Source organism: Onychostruthus taczanowskii, unplaced genomic scaffold (assembly GCF_017590055.1).
Source record: "Onychostruthus taczanowskii isolate IOZ18803 unplaced genomic scaffold, ASM1759005v1 scaffold30, whole genome shotgun sequence".
Taxonomy (NCBI): Eukaryota; Metazoa; Chordata; class Aves; order Passeriformes; family Passeridae; genus Onychostruthus; species Onychostruthus taczanowskii.
In genome coordinates this window covers 5,102,647-5,119,530 of record NW_024500350.1, presented here as the reverse complement: position 1 = coordinate 5,119,530, position 16,884 = coordinate 5,102,647, and the positions used below count along the sequence as shown (strand labels likewise).

Here is a 16,884-nt window from a genome sequence, read left to right as displayed (position 1 = left end):
GCGCGGGCGGGAGGCGGCGGCTCCCCCGGGCCGGCCGCGACCGCAGCGAGCGCCGAGGGACAGCCCGGGGCACTCGGAGCTCACCGGGATCACAGAACCAGTGAGGCTGCAAAAGACCTCCGAGATCCTCCCGTCCAACCTCGGAGCCAACACCACCGTGTCAACCAGACCGCGGCACCCAGAGCCAAGTTTCCCTGAACAGCCCTAGGGAGGGTGACTCCAGCCCGGACAGCCCGTCCCACGTTTCATCACCTACTCAGGAAATTCTTCCCAATGTTCAAACAGCGACACAGCGGGTTCCCGTCTGCACTGTGTGTTGTTAGCTGTGTTGTTGCTGTGATCCAAACCAAAACAAATTGCTGCCCCTGGGCACTACGGCGCAACTCGTATGTGGGCAATCAGGGACGGCCAGCGGCTCCAGGCTGTAGCTGCTGTTTTTCCAGATGAACCAGCAAAGGACACCTCAACACTAAGAAGGCAGTGGCTTTAGCTATCCCAGGAAAGCCACCCCAGCCTTGGAGATGCTGAATGGCACACCCCTGGGATCATAAAATGTGCATTTAGGCCATCAGAGTGTTCAGTGGCAGCAGAGAGTAACTGAAGGTGAGCAGCACTTCTGGCAATTACTTTAAAAGACAAGGAGCTCCATTCCACTCAATGAGATAGTTGAATCCCACATGCTTTATTCAAGATAAACGATTTATTTTGTCAATTCTGGAATGCCACAGTCTTCCTGAAAAAGCTTTTGCTTCTTGGGAATGCTGTTTTCAGTTTGCCTGCCTGAAGCAGTGGATCTCTCAGAAATCCAGCTGTCCGTAGGTTTTGTGGGACTTCAGCTCTGGTTCCTTCACCTGCCACAGGCAACTGAGAACCTCTTGCTTTGTCCCAGGCTCGCTGGCAAGACCAGGTGGTCCTTCCCATGACAGAGTCGTGTCTGCAGGCCCTTTAAAAGGGCACTAAAGTGTCCACATGATTTATTAGCTGGTATAAACACCCCAACATCTGCTTCCACAAGGATGCCCACGGTCACACCACACCAGGACTGACAACCCTTTGGCCAGGGCAAGACTAAAATATGGTTCTGGGGAGATTATGTACTTCTGGGATGCCTCCCTGAAGTGTCATGTCCTCAAACCCAAAGCCTATTTCATAGTTAGTGCCTACCCTAAAGGGAAAGATTTTCATACCTAAGATCAGTAACATTCTTACCCTCTGAGCATTCCTTAATCAATCAGAGCTGTCTAAAGAAAACTCACTTGTCAGAAAGTAATGGCATAATCTGTTCTCCTGTACTTTTTTACATCAATATAGGAAAAATTGATTTTTTTTTTTTTTACATCAATATAGGAAAAATACAGGTCAATGAGAAAGGCTTATCCCAAACACTAGAGCTTCCTTAGGCCACTCTTTCCTAGGAATATCCTGGGACTAAAAGCTGCTTGAGAAACCCACCTGACTCCTACAGGGGTGGTTACTGGCATAGGCTGGCATTGCTTCAATGAAGTATGGCTAGACCAGAGCACAGCATGAAGAGAAGCAGAGCAGACAGAAGTATCAGTGGCTGATTCCCAGGAAAGCCTGGGTAGTTATGTATTCATTCCTTGGTACACTCCTGTGCTAAACACTGAGGCTTTTATAGAAACTCTGCAGTCATTGGCAAAACTCAGTAGGCTTTATCTCCTGTTTGGCTGACTTAAAGATCCATTTCTTTCTAGAGTGCACAACCAGAAAGCAGGGTAGAGAGGATTTGAGGTACTGATTTCAAAGGTGTGCAAAAGCATTTCTTTGTCATCGATGGAGTAAAATGACACAGTCTTCTTTTGTAGGTCCAGGAAAACTCCAACCTTCAGTGGTTTGTCCTTGTGCAAAAATGTTTCTTGATCCTTATGCCATGCTGACAGCTGCTTTCTAGGACCCAGCCATTCTATGCACCAGGAATGCTCAGTTCTTCCCAATTTGTCCCTTTTACCAATCATTTCATGAGCAACTCCAACAGCCCATCCATCACTGTCCTTGGTAATTACTTCCCAGTAGTGGCACCCAGTAGAGAAGCCCTGTGAACACATGGCTTGGCTGATGCAGAATCTTTTGGGTGATGGTTGATAACTGGTCAGGTGGCTGGAAACCATCACTCTCCTGTTCTGGGCTGTGAGTGCCAAGCGCTCGTGTACCCTTGTGGGGTCAAAAGTCACATCATCTGCCCCTGGAAGACAGAAAGGAAAATATTCTCACATGCAGGCAACAAGAAGGCAGGTGTATCCCTGCTCCAGAAGAGAAATGAAACCCAATGATCAAGCCATAAACCTGAATCAAAGTTCAAAAATCCTCAACCAAGCACTATCAACTGTATCCTGGGCATACTGAAACATTTAACAGGCACAACTGTGCAAATATCCATGACAGACTCATATGCACTCCAGTGGAAAGGTGAAAGTATCTTGCACCCTAAAAGATGGATTTTATTCCCAGCCACAATGTTTTTTTTAAAAATTACCTTTTTGTCAATAATAAATGAGATGCTTACCTTCATAAAGCTTACAGTCATCTGTTCACTGGGACAAGTTCTTATATATTTTATCAGCAAACACATTTGTTTTCTGTGTTAAGCTACAGACGTAGTACAGTGTGCTGACTGTAAAAATGTTTCTGTCAAAACGTTGCAGAATTCAAGTAACAACTGGAGTAACTACAGCTTAAGAGCCAAGATCAGTGAGGTGCAGTAACTGCCTGTACACCAGCTCAGACTGCACAGCCAGCACAAGCTACCACAGAGCTCACACAAAACAGGTTCCTTATCTCTCTTTTATCCTACATCCGCAGTCAGGTACAATGTTACATTATGTGTCAGTAACTGATTCATTCATGGCAACTCCATTGTGTTTCCATGCTTCAGTAAACAGCCACATTTCCTGCTAGTGTTGGCAAGGACAATTTTCCTCAGCAAATTCAGTCTCAGGGTCCCCTGGATGTGGTTAAGAGTCCTGCTGGCTTGAATACTTACACTGAGAAAATTGGCTGGAAATGCTTGGTTCAGGACTTTCAGCTGCAGGCTCTGGAGATGATAAGCTGACACTTGGCTCCTGGGATAAGTCTGGAGGATGCACTAAATACAAAAATAAGTGAAGTGTTAAGGCATTTCTTCAAAATGTACATAGGAAGTATTTAAGCTTCTAAAGGAAAACACACCTTAGATAAACCCAGCTACTTGTTCAAGTGCAAAACAAGGAGTTGCTTTTTTTAATTGCATAAATTACAAAGGACATCAGGCACGTAGGCAAACCCAAAACTAACAAACACTCTCTGCTGGTGTGGTCAGAGGGGAACTGTCAGAAGAGTGAGATGGGTAAAGCAGATGCAGATAAAGCAGTTCCTGTCTTAAAAATTTTTACAGTGCTCCTTAGTTTTTTGCTGAGTATTGTGTTTCTTGTTTTATTTGCACAAAGTAATTTTTTACTCTATTTGCTAGAGCCACTGCCTTTAAGAAAAAGATTTCAAAATAAGGGAAACTCACCTGGTGGGAGCTGTGGAGCATAATTCTCCAAGAGTAAAATTTCCAACTTTCTCTTAAGATCTTCTACAGCGCTTTTGACAACATTAAGCTTTTCATCAAGTGTAATTTTAATTATTGTCAAAGGTGAGCCTTTGTACCTCTGCCCCTCACATAAGTCTCTCTAATAATGACAAAAGGATTAAGAGAAAGATGTAAACAGCAGCAGTTCTTTAATCTCACAGATCAGATTATAATATAAAGCCCAAGTGGAAAAAGAGCAGTGATCTCTCCAAGAATCTTATTCTTTGTATCAAAAGTTTCCTTTATAGGACAGTTACCTGAGCAAACCAGCCTGAAATCTCACAGAAAATAGTGAGGGATATTCTTATTAAAAATAAAAAGACTGTGTTTTCCTCAAGAAAACCAAGAATGCAACTAATTTTTCTTTTGTAGATATATTACAACTTCTTTAAGTGTTCATATGAATACACAAGTTTTTTTTTAAACTTCCTTCTTCTTCTCAAACCGAAACCAAAAGTTTGAAAATGTATTAGTGTGAGGAAAGGGTAAACCTAGTTTGCCTAAATTTAGAACTTGTGGAAATCTACATCTGAAACTGCTCTGTTAGTCTGTGTGTACACTCTGTAGGAGGAAACAGCCTTTTGGAGGCTGGATTAATCTCCTTTGCAGGCAGATATCTCATATCTGCCTGCAAATAGGCCAGATAACACTGGAAGTACCCATTTCTCCTCAATGCCTGCAATGGGACCCTGGATCAGGTGAATTCCAATGTGGGCACCTGTGCCTGGGTTCTGGAAGTCCAATTCTGTCGCATGGCACTGCCCCACCCAGTGAGCCCCACTCCAAATTCCTGCTGGCTAACTTGCATCACTTGGCACTGTTGTTTTCAACATCAAACCCAGCTCTGCACAATCTGAAGTGCTTTAACTGTGTCTTTTGAGGGCCCTTGATGTGTTTTCCACAAGAAAACTACGACAAAATATTTAATAACTCTGTGAGTTTTTTAACTTGCATATCTGTGTGTAAATACAAATTCTGAAAAATAAAAAGATCATGAAAGACCTTGACTTTAGATTTGACTGAGGACTGGAATTCAGCCCTGCAGCTCCCACTTCATTCCAGCTCACCAATACCCTTGGAAAAAATCTAGTTCTGAATTCCATTCCCAGCCTGTGCCTCTCTCAGTAATTTTTTTCCTCTGAATTTCCCACCCCAAGCTCCCCCTGCTGACAGCAATGTCCGTGGATTGGCACCATTGTCTCTATGAGAATGGTGCACTGGGGACCTCAAAGGTGCTCTGCACGTATTCAGCTATCCCAGACAGTGAGCCTGAGTTTCTGCTCATATTCACCACCTCATTTCATCACTTACACTTTGGGCTTTGGTGTCTGTGAGCTGGTGAATAGTGTCTTCAATTTTCTGTTGAGCAGCTTTTTGCTGTTGTTCAATGAACATCAGTGTGTTTCTCTCCTGTCTTTCAACATATTCCTTCATGCAACAGAAATCTTTAATTATCTGGCTTTTGATCTGAGATGTATATTCCTGAAAGGCAGAAAATATGGAGATCATTGTGTAGTTAGGAAAGATGCACTGAATATGAGAATTACTGCCCCATCCAGTGTGCTCTTTGACTGACCCCTGCAGATGAGAAAACTTTATTCAAAGGAATAAAATACATTTGACACTATGCTACATTACATGAAATGAGATTTCGGGCATGTTAAGGATTATGAATATTTTATGGCCAGTGGAGTCTGCTTGACAACTCAGAAAGCTCAGTATTCCCTCTTATGATTTCTAATTTCTATCTAAGTGCACCAGAAACATTCAGAAGTCTGCTTGACAACTCAGAAAGCTCAGTATTCCCTCTGATGATTTCTAATCTAAGTGCACCAGAAACATTCAGGCTACTCCTGGGATAAGCAGAAAAATGCAACAATGCACAATTCCAGTGGCCTTCGTGCTAGCCAAGACAGAAATTAGTGCAGCTGATGCCATATATTAATTCTCATCAGTAAAAACAGAATTGTGACAGAAAGAAAGAAACAAAAAGGCAGATTCCAGCTCAGGGCTGGAAGGCAACCCTGCAGTCAACCACATCTCCAACCCAGAACAGTGGAAAGTTACTGTAGGTGATGATTGTACAATGTTTACCTTTGTTTTATTGAGATCCTTCCTCAACAGGTGGATGGTCTCTGCAGTTATTTCTTGTTGCTTGGAGCTCTCCCATATCTCTTCCTCCTTAAAAGTGACACATTGGACTATTTATGCATATAAACCTCAGAGAAAGCATAACTAGGCTAAGCTGCAGGATAATAAAAATCCCCTACATGACTTACACTAGTTAAGCAATGGATTGTTTGAGGAGGTGTCTGAAAGACACAATTCTGAGTAGAAATAATCACAATGAAGTCAACATCAACAGTCACCAAATAATTACATGTTCAACTATAACGGTAAGCTTCAATATGCTCTTAGCTTGACTGAAAAAGATAGATATGTGCTAAAATAACGGAGCTCAACACATTGTTCTCATCATCTCCTCTGGGAGTCATTCTAAGCAGAAACCTAGATCATGAATCTTTCCCATTTTGTGTCTGAAGCTGGGTGGAGCTGTAGCACTAACAATGTTATGTGTCTAACAATGTTATGTGTCCTTTCAGCAGTCTCCAGGGCAATGCTTTTGCAATAAATAACACCCAGCACGAAGAAGTCACTTACTACTACTGTGCATCGGCTGAATATGTACAGGTATTAGTTCTTCTAATTCAGCTATGCAGCTCTCAATGTGACAGACACCAGCAATGAGCCCTAAACACAGTCCGCCGAACCCGTGTGCGCCGTGTGTCACTGTGGGATGGAAACCCGGGCTGTCCCGAGGGGGCCGCTGGGTGCTGTCCCAGAATGTGGCGGGCAGGACTCCCTGGGAGTCGGGGGATGCCGCCCGGGGACGTCCCGAGGGAGTCGGGGGATGTCACCCGGGATGCAATCCCGGAATGTCCCGGGGTGTCGCGGAGGAGCCCCAGGATGTCGGGGGGTGAAGCTCCCGGGTGTCGGGGAGCCCCGGGCTGCCTCCTGCCGTACCTTCTCCCCACGACCCCGCCCCGCCGAGCTCAGGTCCTTGCAGGCAGCAGCTCCATAGGCTTTCAGCTCCTCCTGTGTTTCCAACTGTTCCTTCAGCTCCCACGGGATGAGGCTGAGCAGCACGGCCAGCTCGCGGCTGGGCCGCAGGTGCTGGAGCTCGAAGTCGCGCCGGCAGAGCGGGCAGGCGGCGCGGGGCCGCCCCGCGCAGTGGCGCAGGATGCAGCCCCGGCAGAAGCTGCGGCCGCAGCCCGTGAGCCGCACGGGCTCCGCGAACAGCTGCAGGCAGCAGAAGCAGCGCAGCTCCAGCCCCTCCGCTCGCTGACGGCGGCCATGGCGCGGCCCGGGGCGGAGCGCAGCGGCCGCACGGTTTCGATTCCCCCCGGCTCCTCCTGCGGTGCCGAGAACGCCCCGGGCGCGCCGGCTCTGCCCCGCTCTGCTCTGTTCTCCTCTGCTCTGTTCTCCTCTGCTCTTCTCACCCGCTCTGCTCTATTCTCCTCTGCTCTGTTCTCCTCTGCTCTGTTCTCCTCTGCTCTGTTCTCCTCTGCTCTGTTCTCCTCTGCTCTGTTCTCCTCTGCTCTGTTCTCCTCTGCTCTGTTCTCCTCTGCTCTGTTCTCCTCTGCTCTGTTCTCCTCTGCTCTGTTCTCCTCTGCTCTGTTCTCCTCTGCTCTGTTCTCCTCTGCTCTGTTCTCCTCTGCTCTGTTCTCCTCTGCTCTGTTCTCCTTCTCCTCTGCTCCGTTCTCCTCTGCTCTTCTCACGCGCCTCGGTCGCGCGATTTGGGTTGCCGGTGGAAATGGACTGTGACGCAGAGCTCTCTAGTCTGGCCTTCACTTTCATTGACTGTCCAAAAAAGTCTCCGTTATCTGCATATTTCATCTCCACGGTGAATTTCCCGATTTTGTAATAGTGGGAATTGCTGACATGGGCAGTCTGCTGACCCAGCCGGGAGAGCAGTGGCTCAGCACAGTGCAGACCTTGTCTGACTGTAGTCCCGGCTACTCGAGGGACCAAACCCTTCTGAGGTCATCCTGAGCTACTCAGGGCATCTCAAAATAACAATTAACAGTCAAGACTGGCATTGTTCCTCAACTCAAAACCTGCTCCAAACAACTCAAAAGCTGCTCTCTGTTGATTTCAGGAACTGCAGGATTAGGCTGTTTAATAGAATTGCTGAACCACCGTGTGAGCTAGAACGAATGGGGTTGTGTGGGGACAGAGCCTGGAACACAGGGAAGTTCTGGGAGCATATCAGTACATAAAACTGCTGCACGCTACTCAGAGCTGGATGATGAGCTGGCTGAGAAAGGCAGAATGATGAACCAACTCAAACAGTTCCTTTGTACTATTGGGCAAGTGGGGGTGGAGAGAAAGAAGAATTAGTGTCACTAATTCCTGCAAATATCGGCACTTCTCATTTCTGCAAAAAAAGACCTATTTAGAGTATCTCAAGACCAGCTAGCAATTGTCAGCAGAAGGTGGAAGCCTCATCAGAAACTTGGTCTGCAAGACTTCCTCTTGATTTGCAAAATAAGGCTATCTGTAAAGAAGAATGAAATGTGTGAATTACTTGCTACTTGGTAGAACCAGAGCTCAGTCTTGAGGCATGGAACACTCAGTGCTCTGTGTCAGCCAGTGTGCAGAAGGTGGAAGCCTCATCAGAAACTTGGTCTGCAAGACTTCCTCTTGATTTGCAAAATAAGGCTATCTGTAAAGAAGAATGAAATGTGTGAATTACTTGCTGCTTGGTAGAGACAGAGCTCAGACTTTGTCTTGAGGCATGGAACACGCAGTGCTCTGTGTCAGCCAGTGCAATCTCCATCAGTTCCTGCACACAGTGGTACCTGATGAGAAGGCTCCCCTCCAACACTGAACACCAGTCCTTATTCACAGAGTATTTGCAAGCAAGTCACTGAAGAAAATACTTTTAAAACTTGCTTCTGCCTTTCAATGTTCAGTTTAATCAAGCTCAATAAGCTTCGTCCGTTCCTGGGTGAGCCAGATCAATGTATGTTCATCCTTTACTCTCAACACATTCACTGGGGCACCGTGTGGGGTTGTACTTTGGAAAAAAATCACTGGATGTTGGATTTGCCAGTCACATAAAAGCCAAACACTAGAGACTGTTGAAAGCAAGGAGCTAGAAGAATCTGTGTGATTCCATTACAGAACTGATTTCATTACAGTATCCTCCACAACTTAAACTTGGCTTGTTTTTTTATTGTGCCAGGAATGTAGTGCTGTAAGATACATCCATCCCACTCTGCTGAAAACAACCCTGTTCCTGTGTGGCCAGAAGCTGCTGCTAGGTGGAATGCAGCTGCCTGCCTGCTCCTCCCTGTGGACATCACAGTTGGGTGATGACTCCATTCAAGGCGTCCATCCACTCCCTCTGCTTCCTGTCATTCTCACAGATAAACACAAACTCTCTCGTTGGTGTGACCAGAGTGATCATTGGCTTTTTCTTCTTCACCCAGACTTTCTGGGGCAAATCATCTCGTACTGCATATCCCTCATCCCTCCTTCCGATGAAAACCTGGCCCTGTGCAAATGCATCCTGGAAAGAAGGAGGCAGAAGACAGCCATTAGCCAGCAGACAGTGGAGCTCCAGCAGACACTGCTCTGTCCTTTGACAGGAACAGGATCTGGGGATGCACAGAGGGGAACTGATGACACGGACTGGTGACACTAGCAGCGAACACACAAAGGGATATTTTGCACTCACAGGCATTCTCAGGAGGAGAAGGCAGGGTCCCAGCCTCACAGAGCTGGTTGGTGGGTGTTCAGAAGGGGCAGGAAAGGACATTCCCATGGCTAAAGCAGTGCTAGGAAGCAGGATACTGGGGCTGTCAACTGGAATATTGCTCATCTTGGCTAAGGTTACAGACATAGAGGCACTAGGGCTGGGGGAGAGGGGGCATGAACACCACAGGCAGTAGCAGTTACTTTTAAAAGATCTTTCTCAGAGCCACTCTACAGGCCAGAGTTCCCAACCAGCTCAGCTTCAAAGACATGCTTTGGCAAGGGAGATGGGCTTTTGAGGCTGGGCCTGCTCCTGTCTGGCAGAGCCACTGGGAAAGGTGGATGAGAACAGACCCTTCCTCCCCACCTGCTTCATGAAGGGGCTGTGGAACAAAGAACACTCCTCTTACCAGTGGATTTTTAAAGTATAGCAGGTTCCTTTCCTGAGAATCCAAGCAGAACCAGCGTACCTTAAAGGCCTCCTTCTGCTGCAAGGAAATGGTTGAAATTCTTTAAAGACCCAAGTCTCAAAGCAGACTTTGGTCTATTCAAATCCCAGGACCACCTGAATGACTTGGAGCTGGAGTTCAGCTTCCTTCATCCCTGCAACTGATAACAGGACTGCTGTGTGCAGCCCCCAGCCCTCTCTTTTCCCTGGGCTCAAAATACAGATTTACATTCAATGACAATCCTTTGGGCAGGGAAGTAATCAAATTAACAGGATTAAGGAAGTTGCATGAAATGGATTGAAAGCACTGCAGAGAGCAACCCCTGAGTGGTGATAGTGAAGAGAGTGAGCAATCAATTTCCAATTTCAACAATCTGATCAGGGAGGTTGTCCCTGGAATTTCGGGTATACAATACTAGTTGGGTTTTTTCAGGTGCTAATTCCATCAGCTACACTTACCTGACCATTCCTGAGCTATTAATTGCTCCAGGCTGAACTGAAGAGGCCTCTTCTAGGACTCAACTCAGTTTAAGCAGAATTTAGGCCTCAGGAGAAAAACACAAAATCTTTCACGCTCTGTGCAAGTACCTGCAGAAGAGGTGCTGGACACTGGCACAAGCTGGGCCAAAACCCAGCATATTCAGTATCAGCATTGCACTGATGAACTTTATAATGGGACTTGGCTCATGGTTCACTCAGAGGAGAGCAAGGCAAGAAGTGGCTGTGCTCAAACAAGACCTCAGATCTTTATCTCCTCCTTCAGCAGTGCCCAAAACCCCACTCTTCTGTTCCAAGAGTACTGGCCCAAACACTTCTCACAATAAAACAAACCAAACTATTGGCTTCACTGTAGAGAAATTTGCTCCAATGACACTTTACTGCTCTAAGTAGATGTGACTTAAGTGCAACTGACTCTAAGTGAAACAGAGAAGTAGGGGTGGTCAGCACATCATGTTCTGCTGTGGCAGGAGCTGCAGCCAGCAGATATAACAATCCATGTGGTGTTGTGTAATAGCACTTTGCATGTCCATTGACAGATAATCCACCTTGTTTACTCCTTAAGGATTCTTCTTCCCGATCTTATTTTCCACACAAAATAAAATATGATCCCAAAGAACATGACAGGTTTGAATATGGTGTCTTTTATCAACCCAGGAAGCAGAGAGTCACTGAGCAAATAATTTACAAGTCAGGACATTGAACTACCAAATATTCTCTATCTGGAATGATCCTGTTTGTGTAATGCCAAATATGCACTTACTTTTGGTCCCGTTTTCTCCATATATCCTTCTTTGACAAAATTTCTTGTGATCCTGGGTATAAGCTAGGAGAACACAAACACAAAAAAAGTCTGTGTATGTCCCACCCGAAACCAGGACAGGATTTCTCATTCAAGATTGCATTTCCGCTCTGTTTTTGTGAAAGTTAATCACCATCAATTGTGGCTTTTGGGGTCTGGGATTTTTTTGGCTGCTTGGTAAAGGGAAGTCTGAAGTAAGAAGGAACATAACATTTTTGACAGATTACACTGTGTAAGAATCACATGGAGACTTTAAGGCCTTAAATGCTAACCAAGTTTTTGCATGTTATTCATGCATGTTATGGCCTTTCCTTCTACCTCTTCTGTCCATTTCCTGGACCCAAGTGCTGTTTTTTAAGCACCTGACTCTGTCAGAAGAAGTGAGAAAATGTTTTCCCATGCTCTGTGTGGCTAGACTGCTTCAAGCCCCGTTCAGCTCTCACCTCAGGCTCAGGGACATTTGGGAAGGTTGTTCTGAGGTAATGGTAGCGTGCTGCCCGAATTGCATTGAACCAGTCAACAATCTCCTGGGAAAACAGCAAACACAGGCATAAAGATCAACAAGAAGAGTAAGGCATTTTGGAGAAGCAGTGCTCTTTCTCCTTCCTTGTGACCTCGTTGTAAAGAGGTCCTTTCTCCCCAAGGGGCAGAGAGAGTCAGTGATTTGTCCCAGACACCTGAAAAACACTGACACTTGAAAATAATTTAAGAATGCCCCTCCTGGAAGGTCCAAGCATGTCCATTCTCAGCATGGACAGTCACCCAAGTCTGTATACACAGGCTTTTTCAGTTGATTCAGTTATGGATTGTTTAAAAACCTCTGTACCTGGAAAGACACAAGAACTCTGGTGAAGAGAGAAACAGAAGTCTAACAATATCTATAGAGATACTTTTTAAAATTATCATTGTTGGCTTGGAAATAATGTAGAACAATGCCAAGAATTGAACCATGAAATGGTGTAAAACCACGAGGCAGTTACCTTACAGAGATTTACATCATGTACCACTTCAGACTATCCAAAGGGTGAGGTTGAATGTATGCCACAACAGAAAAGGAGCACGATGCTACAGCTGGGAGTATCAAATTTTGCAACTTACTATATTCTACAAGTCTTAGTGATGCCAACTAAAATCAGATCTTGCACACAGTAACTCTCCCAAAATACAAATCTAACATCTAAGCATCTTGCTTCCTCCAGAATCTCCATTATATTCACCTTTCCACTTTCATGATAGACAAAAAGGTTTCTTGTTTGACCATCTGTGATGTAAGTGATCTGCAGCCCATGACTGTGTCCTATTTTCTCCACCTGGAACATTGCATTCAGAGTCTCAACGCTGATAACGGCTTTTGGAACTTTGGACTGTGAAACGAAAAGCATCACTGTATTAAAGTGCTCTCAGGGAAGGCATTGCAGGACAGACAGACTTGTATGAGACCTAGACCCCTACTGAGAAGAAAGCAGACTAAAATATCTGAATATTGCATATACCTGAAACATAAAGCCTTAACTACACGCAACACAAAACCACTTAGAAAGACCCCTTCACAAATGCTGGCTCACTGCTAAAGAGGGCTGGGTCTGCATTGCAAGGGATAGGTCTATCTCCAGCCTCCCAGTCAGAGAGCAGCCAGCTACAGTCTCTCACAGAAAGGAGTCATGTTGAGGACCTTGCTGCAGGAGTTGATGAGAGGATATTTTGGTAATGTAAGAGATAACAACTGCCAGCAGACCACTTCTTTGTCTTGCTATTCAACTGCCAGTACCCATTTCCTTTGTTCACTAAGAAAGAGGAGGTTGCAGGGCTCAGATAAGAGATGAGAAAAATAACTAAATCCAAAATTGCCCAATATACCACATATGTTAAAGGAGAAACATGTGCACTCCTCTAAGCACAGGCTGGCCACAAAATTAGAAACAAAGCTACTTGTGCTGGGTTTTGCCCACAAAGAGCAAGGTCTGAGGGTGGGTGTTGACCTGCTACCTACAGCCAGCTCTGGCTGAAGAACTCACTTCTTTGCTGTAGTACTTCATCACCCCTTCCCTTGCTGACAGGAGAAACTGCCTCTTCTGGAACTGTCTGCGTCCCTTCCCAAGCTTCCAGAGGCATCCTTCACGGCTGCCTGCAGACCAGATAGAAAAGTGTCAGAGAAGTCCTGCACAAGGGCAGGACTATTTAGCTAAGGGTGATGTGGCACAGTTTCAAGACTCTTCTCCATCTGAGAATTTTCCCCTCATGAAAAAATAAGTGGAAGAAATAGAGAACTGTAAGATCTGAATGCACCCTTGCACTTGTGTAAGTGCCTTTTCTTAGGAGTTTCTTCTCAAAGGTAGACTCAAAGCAGTGACTGCACATTCAGCAGTTCAAATATGACACATCAGCCTTAGACACCTCCAAAGCTGTCAACAGAATATTGTGCTGTTGGCTGAGACCTCCCTGACAATCTTTTTACCTGCAGAACAGGGATCGTGGCAGACTCCAGTGTCAAGAAATTGCCCACGCTCATATTTAGCTCTAATCCACTGCTGTCTTAAAACCCTGAAAGAGGAAAACATGGATAAAGCTGACCTGTCTCTACTCTAGTTTCAGCAGCCAGCCAGGGAGACATGAAAGGGAAACAAATGTAAAGGTCTGCAGCAGTGAATGCACCACCAACTTACATGCAGTCATGGGACTTGGGGATGTAATAGTATGGAGGGACCTTTGCCTCATATTTAGCTTTGGCCCAGAGATTGCCGTGATTCCTCATAAACTGAAATACAAAATAAATCACAGTTAGGTGTGCCACTGCAAATCAACACCATGTCATAAACACAGAATGAGACTTGTATCAAATGGAGTGCTGCACTTTTTTCTGAGTCTTGCCATAACTCTCAATGTGTATTTACATACATTTATCAATTCCCTTTGGCATTATAGTTTACTGTTTTTAGGCAGATGCACCTTTTTCAGTATTTACAGTTCTGAACCATGTGTGAAGAATACAAAACTGTGGTTGTTGATGAAAAGAACAAAAGAAAATTAGGAGAAAATTTATATATGATCTCCCCATTCCTTCATCTTCTCCCAGATATTAACTGTGATTGTATTATTAACACAATTCAACTGAACGATGAGAAGCTGAACCAAAATTTAAGAAGAGTATGTTGTTTTCTTAATTGAACATACTGCTCGGAAATATTTGTGGGTTTCTAAGCCACAGGGAGAAGTTATTGTGTATACAAAAATACACACCACAGACTGTTAACAACATGGTCACCTATCAGTGTAACTTGATTCAGGAGGTCATAAAAATCCCCCTAAAGTAACCCATGCAGTTAACTTGGCTCTGTTGCACTGTCCATGGTGGATGGCACAGAAATTACATGGCAGAGAAAAGGTTATGAATTGTGGAGAATTACTGCTTTTTCCTCTATACCTCTATTAAATTGCTCTCCCAGAAGTCAAGCCGAAGGGATTTGACTCTGCTGATTTCAGGAAGATTGCGATGAATTCCAGAGCAATTCAAACAAATGAATATTCCAAGTTTGTAAGAAGCCCACTCTGGATCTAGATAAAAACACAAAGAATCAATTAATACACAGGAAAAGGCACAGCCACTGGCTGTGAAAACCCACATCTGATGCACAGCCCAGGCTTCACACCTACTAAATTCCTCGAATCGCCCCACTGTTTATGGTTGTCACTTCATTGTGTTCAGGGGAGCAATACCTGCTTTCCACAGCGAACGATCTGGCCCCTGCGTTTGTACATCCTTTAACTGCCTCTTTGCTTCAAAATTAATGTGACTGTGCACGCAGGTGAGTGGTGATGGAAAAGCTCAGCTAATTATTAGTTCTGCATGAAAAGTTGCTGTTGCTGAATTAACAATGGAAGGAAGGTGCACTATCGAGAGTACAAGGGAGTACAACCACCCACAGCGCGGACTCTGTGCGCTGCCCGCGAAGGCTCCTGCTCCTGCTGCATCCCCTGGAGCAGCTGTGACAGGTGCATCGCATAGGCACTGAGTGTTCTGGCAAGCCCACGTCCCTGGCTTGCGCCACCGCCCACTTCTCCCTATCACACCGAACAGAAGCAACTGGGCTCCTTCTCCAGCTCCCGCCCGGCCCACCCGAGCGGCCACTGGCGCCAGCGCGGCGCGGGGGCTCCGCCGGGTTTTCGCTGCTTTTCTCTGCCCCAACCCTTGCGCAGAGACATTCCCCGAGCTGAAAATTCACCCCACGCACCCCCCTCCTCCTGCAGCCTCGTACCCTGTCCACAAACAACCCCGGGAAGCGCCTGGCGCTGAGGTCGTTTCCCGTCGCCTGCTGCGGTCCCCTGGCCCCGCGGAGCTCCCCGAGAGCCGTGTCCCGGAGCGGGCAGCGCCGCGGGACCGGCCCGCGGCCGCCCTGCGGAACACGGAGCGAGAGGCGCGGCCGGTCCCCCGCACGGACCGAGCGGACACAGCTGCGGACCGGGACGGCCAGCGCCCGCACGGCGCCACAGCCGAGGGGCGGCCGGCGCCTCGTCACGGCCGCTGTCCGCTCGGAAGCGGGAGCGGGGGCCCAGGGGCGCTGCCCGGCCGAGCCGCCTCACCTGGGTCCCCGCAGTCGGCGCAGCGATCGTTACCGGTCCCGGCCGCCCTCTGCAGCTCCAGCAGCAGCGCCTTGTTGTGGTCGTAGTCCATCGTCCCCGGTGCTCGGCCGGTGTCTGCGGGAGGCTCGGCCCAGCCGGCAAATGAGGAACCAGAGCGGCCCCGGCGCCCGGGACGCCCCGTCCCCTGCCGTGTCCCCGGGCGCCTCCTCCTGCAGGCGGTTCGGGGCGCCCGCCCAGCGTTCCTGTCCTGGCCCGGTGCCGGCAGCTTTCCCGCAACGAGCGGGAAGTTCTGCGCTGACAGTTCATTACTGAGGCGCCTGTGTGCAGGGGGGCTCGTCCGCGCACCTCCAGGTTTGCCTCAGCCCCAGCTTGCTCTAAAAGTAAGTTTCCGGAGCTTGCCGGGAAGCAGAACGGCAGCGGCGCTCCAAACATCGACCGAAGCAGCAGCGGCACTGCGGGCCCGCGAGTCCCGCTCTGCAAACGCAGCTCTGCCCCACTGAGCGCTCAGCACAGGCTCGGAGGGAGCTCGGTGACACCAAGCGATGCCAGAAAAACTCTGCCCACGTAGCTCAACACAGGGACAATACAGCATTTCAACCCTACTGAAAATGTTCCTCTTCCATGATAAAGCAAATGCCAACAAGTCGTGCCTTAATATTCTGTTTATCTAAGGCAAGAGAAAAGACAAAGAGAAAAATCTGAGTCAAAGATTTTCAAGAAGGTTAATTAGTTCAGAAAAAGACTTGAGGTATTCAAATATTTTTCTAGTTTTGGGTTAATTTCCATTGCTATAGTGCAGTAGTATACACAATGCTTCTTTACTAAAGTTTATCTATAATCTTGTAAAAACACTGTAATTTTGTAGATGACTAAACACTACAGTAGACATGTATTGGCAGTTCCAAATACTGACACCCTTTTTCCATCTTCTAGGTACTAAATAATATTATGCCTTTTATTTATTTGTAACTATTGTGAAGTTATGAAATGCACAGCAGCAGAATATCTGAAAAAGTTGTCCAGCTACTTACATAAGAATCTCTTTTCAGCATTCCCCCTCTAGGAACTGTTGCGTACTGGAATGTAAATGTGGATTTAATTTTCCCCAGGTAATCTTGCAAGCCATACACCAAAGTTTTTTGCTAGCTTAATTTTTGTAGTGTCCTTACAACTCCTGTGGAATAAAAGGAACATTTATATGGCATTTGGGGAGTGGTTATTTATATA

General features: G+C 46.5%; 2 protein-coding genes across 4 annotated transcripts; both read right to left on the bottom strand.

Moving 5' to 3' along the window:
- Positions 1-663: 663 nt before the first annotated feature.
- RNF135 (ring finger protein 135) lies at positions 664-7,619 on the bottom strand. The gene is made up of 7 exons (XM_041409384.1): positions 7,567-7,619; positions 6,596-7,076; positions 5,666-5,752; positions 4,883-5,053; positions 3,512-3,671; positions 3,002-3,103; positions 664-2,203 (listed from the first exon to the last, which is right to left on the bottom strand). Exons 1-7 carry the CDS (start codon positions 7,617-7,619, stop codon positions 1,674-1,676), a joined length of 1,584 nt encoding a protein of 527 aa, XP_041265318.1. The 3' UTR covers positions 664-1,673.
- A 1,169-nt stretch (positions 7,620-8,788) lies between these two features.
- Positions 8,789-16,074, bottom strand: ADAP2 (ArfGAP with dual PH domains 2). 3 transcript variants are annotated; one of them, XM_041409389.1, is made up of 10 exons: positions 15,658-16,074; positions 14,501-14,631; positions 13,743-13,834; positions 13,535-13,620; positions 13,095-13,204; positions 12,297-12,389; positions 11,523-11,606; positions 11,041-11,103; positions 9,742-9,819; positions 8,789-9,146 (listed from the first exon to the last, which is right to left on the bottom strand). In XM_041409389.1, exons 1-10 carry the CDS (start codon positions 15,746-15,748, stop codon positions 8,937-8,939), a joined length of 1,038 nt encoding a protein of 345 aa, XP_041265323.1. In that variant the 5' UTR covers positions 15,749-16,074; the 3' UTR covers positions 8,789-8,936. The 3 variants fall into 3 exon arrangements, with proteins under 3 accessions (XP_041265323.1, XP_041265322.1, XP_041265324.1); XM_041409388.1 differs by having other exon boundaries at positions 12,297-12,443; positions 15,658-16,073; XM_041409390.1 differs by lacking the exon at positions 12,297-12,389 and having other exon boundaries at positions 15,658-16,068.
- Between the last annotated feature and the right edge of the window lie 810 nt (positions 16,075-16,884).

What these genes read in the sequence shown, in the direction of transcription:
- RNF135 (XM_041409384.1), bottom strand. Translation starts at nt 7,619, where the DNA reads ATGACCTCAGAAGGGTTTGGTCCCTCGAGTAGCCGGGACTACAGTCAG. An exon ending in AGGATCTCAATAAAACAAAG is followed by an intron (nt 5,054 to 5,665) that starts GTAAACATTGTA and finishes TCTGCCTTTCAG; the next exon opens with GAATATACATCTCAGATCAA. An exon ending in TGCTCCACAGCTCCCACCAG is followed by an intron (nt 3,104 to 3,511) that starts GTGAGTTTCCCT and finishes TTTTGTATTTAG; the next exon opens with TGCATCCTCCAGACTTATCC.
- ADAP2 (XM_041409388.1), bottom strand. Translation starts at nt 15,748, where the DNA reads ATGGACTACGACCACAACAAGGCGCTGCTGCTGGAGCTGCAGAGGGCG. An exon ending in GGGAGAGCAATTTAATAGAG is followed by an intron (nt 13,835 to 14,500) that starts GTATAGAGGAAA and finishes TTTGTATTTCAG; the next exon opens with TTTATGAGGAATCACGGCAA. An exon ending in TGGAGAAAACGGGACCAAAA is followed by an intron (nt 9,820 to 11,040) that starts GTAAGTGCATAT and finishes ATTTCCTTGCAG; the next exon opens with CAGAAGGAGGCCTTTAAGGT.